Genomic DNA, 1,906 nt, shown 5'->3' with positions numbered 1-1,906 from the left:
ATATATAATACAGCCAAACCAAACCCTGTTTTATTCCACATAGAGGGGAGGGGGGGGATTTAAAGAATGCCCATTATGCATACTGTATTATATGTATGCATTTTGACAATAGACCGTTTAAAAAAGTATGTCCTTTAAAGTATGAATGTAATCCAAATGTACTTTGTTCTTCATTTTGGCATTGTCATGTGACTACAGCAACAGTTGTGTCACGTCACTGCCATTCATAAATCTTCTCCCGTGGCCTCGACAGTAAACTGCCCATCAGATACGCACTTCAGAATCTCACCGGAAATAGTAAATCACCCAGGGACTCTTCGCCTATTGTGAATACTGTGAATAAGCTGGTGTTCAGCATGACCAGCAATAAAGACCAGTTTGACTAACTAAAAAGTGGTCAAAAACCCTCTAAAACCAGCCTGCTAAACTAGCTATGACCATGCTGGAAAACCAGCCACCAGGTGTTTTTTTATTCCCCCCGGAGGGAAGCACAACCATAGCAATATTCTTCTGCAAGAGAATAAAGGTGCTTCACAATGCCATAGAAGAACCTTTTTGTCTAAATGGTTCCATTAAGAACCTTTAATATCTGAAGAACCTTTCTGTTTCACAGAAGGTTCTTTGTGGCGAAAGAAGGTTCTTCAGATTATTAAAAAGATAAGAAAGAGATGGTTCTTAAAATAACGTTTGACTGAATGGTTCTTTGTGGAACCAAAAATGGTTCTTCTATGGCATCGCTGAGAAGAACCTTTAAAGCACTTTTATTTTTAAGAGTGTAACTTTAATAATTTATCATTATTATTGAGGTATTATGTTTGCATGTTCCCTACAGATATCTCGCCATTCGGTATCCTCTGCGCTCAAGAGAGACCAGAACTCCTCGTAACGCTCTGACCTCCATCAGTCTTGTGTGGGCTGTATCGCTGTTCTTCTCCAGCCCTTATCTCAGCTACTACCAGCAGATGGATCTAGACGGGACCACCGTTTGCATCCCAGCATGGAACACCCATCATCGTCGAGCCATGGACGTCTGCACCTTCATATTCGGCTACCTGATCCCAGTCCTCATTCTCGGCATCACGTACGCCCGCACCATCCGCTACCTCTGGACCTCAGTGGACCCCATGCAGGACATGTCGGAATCCCGCAAGGCCAAGCGCAAGGTGTCCAAGATGATAATCATCGTTGCTGCGCTCTTCTGTTTATGTTGGCTGCCACATCACCTGGTTATCTTGTGCATGTGGTTCGGCCACTTCCCGCTCAACCACACGACCTACGTCCTCCGCATTCTCTCTCACCTGGTGGCGTACACCAACTCCTGCCTGAACCCCATCGTCTACGCCCTGGTGTCTAAACACTTTCGAAAGGGCTTCAAGAAGGTGTTTGGCTGCGCGTTTCGTAATCGGGTCGTAAAGCGGATCCACACCGTGCAGCCGGCACAGACAGTGAGCCTGATGGAAGCTGCTTCATGCGAAGGATCCAATCATAGCGACGGGTCAAACCGGGGTCGTCTCTGGAGCAAAAGTAGCAAGAAGATGATGACGAGTGCCTTCATGACATTTAATGTGACATAATCCACTTACACTCTCACCTACTGTCAAATCAGCGCTCTACCAAAGTATAAAACTCTTCTGTTCCGGTGGCTTTTAACAGCATTTGAGCTGTGATTACATAACAAAAGTTATCATATAGGCGCAGATTGTCAGGTAGAGAGGAAGCAGTGCTTTTTGTGTTCTTGGTGAGGACAGTGACCGATGTTTAAAATGAAAGTCTCTCTTGCGTCTGTGTTTTGTCAGTGTTGGCAGCTTTCGTCACTGTGCAGTGGTGGCTGTGTGTTTTCTGACTGTGAATCATGGTAGGGTTTTCCGGAGGTACGAGCAGATTCAATTATCAGAGGACAGTGCCA

The 1,906-nt window shown here is 45.1% G+C and overlaps 1 protein-coding gene across 1 annotated transcript; it reads left to right on the top strand.

The window, feature by feature from the left end:
- Positions 1-356: 356 nt before the first annotated feature.
- Positions 357-1,574, top strand: LOC107755395 (galanin receptor type 2-like). The gene is made up of 2 exons (XM_016572177.1): positions 357-376; positions 833-1,574. Exons 1-2 carry the CDS (start codon positions 357-359, stop codon positions 1,572-1,574), a joined length of 762 nt encoding a protein of 253 aa, XP_016427663.1.
- The last annotated feature ends 332 nt before the right edge of the window (positions 1,575-1,906 follow it).

This window comes from Sinocyclocheilus rhinocerous, unplaced genomic scaffold (genome assembly GCF_001515625.1).
Source record: "Sinocyclocheilus rhinocerous isolate Xijiao unplaced genomic scaffold, SAMN03320098_v1.1 scaffold140, whole genome shotgun sequence".
Taxonomy (NCBI): domain Eukaryota; kingdom Metazoa; phylum Chordata; class Actinopteri; order Cypriniformes; family Cyprinidae; genus Sinocyclocheilus; species Sinocyclocheilus rhinocerous.
This window is presented reverse-complemented; position numbering and strand designations above follow the sequence as displayed.

Excerpts from the sequence above, each read along its gene's own strand:
- LOC107755395 (XM_016572177.1), top strand. The coding sequence starts at position 357 with ATGACCAGCAATAAAGACCA. Across the intron at positions 377-832 it reads ATGACCAGCAATAAAGACCA|ATATCTCGCCATTCGGTATC; the intron begins GTTTGACTAACT and ends TGTTCCCTACAG.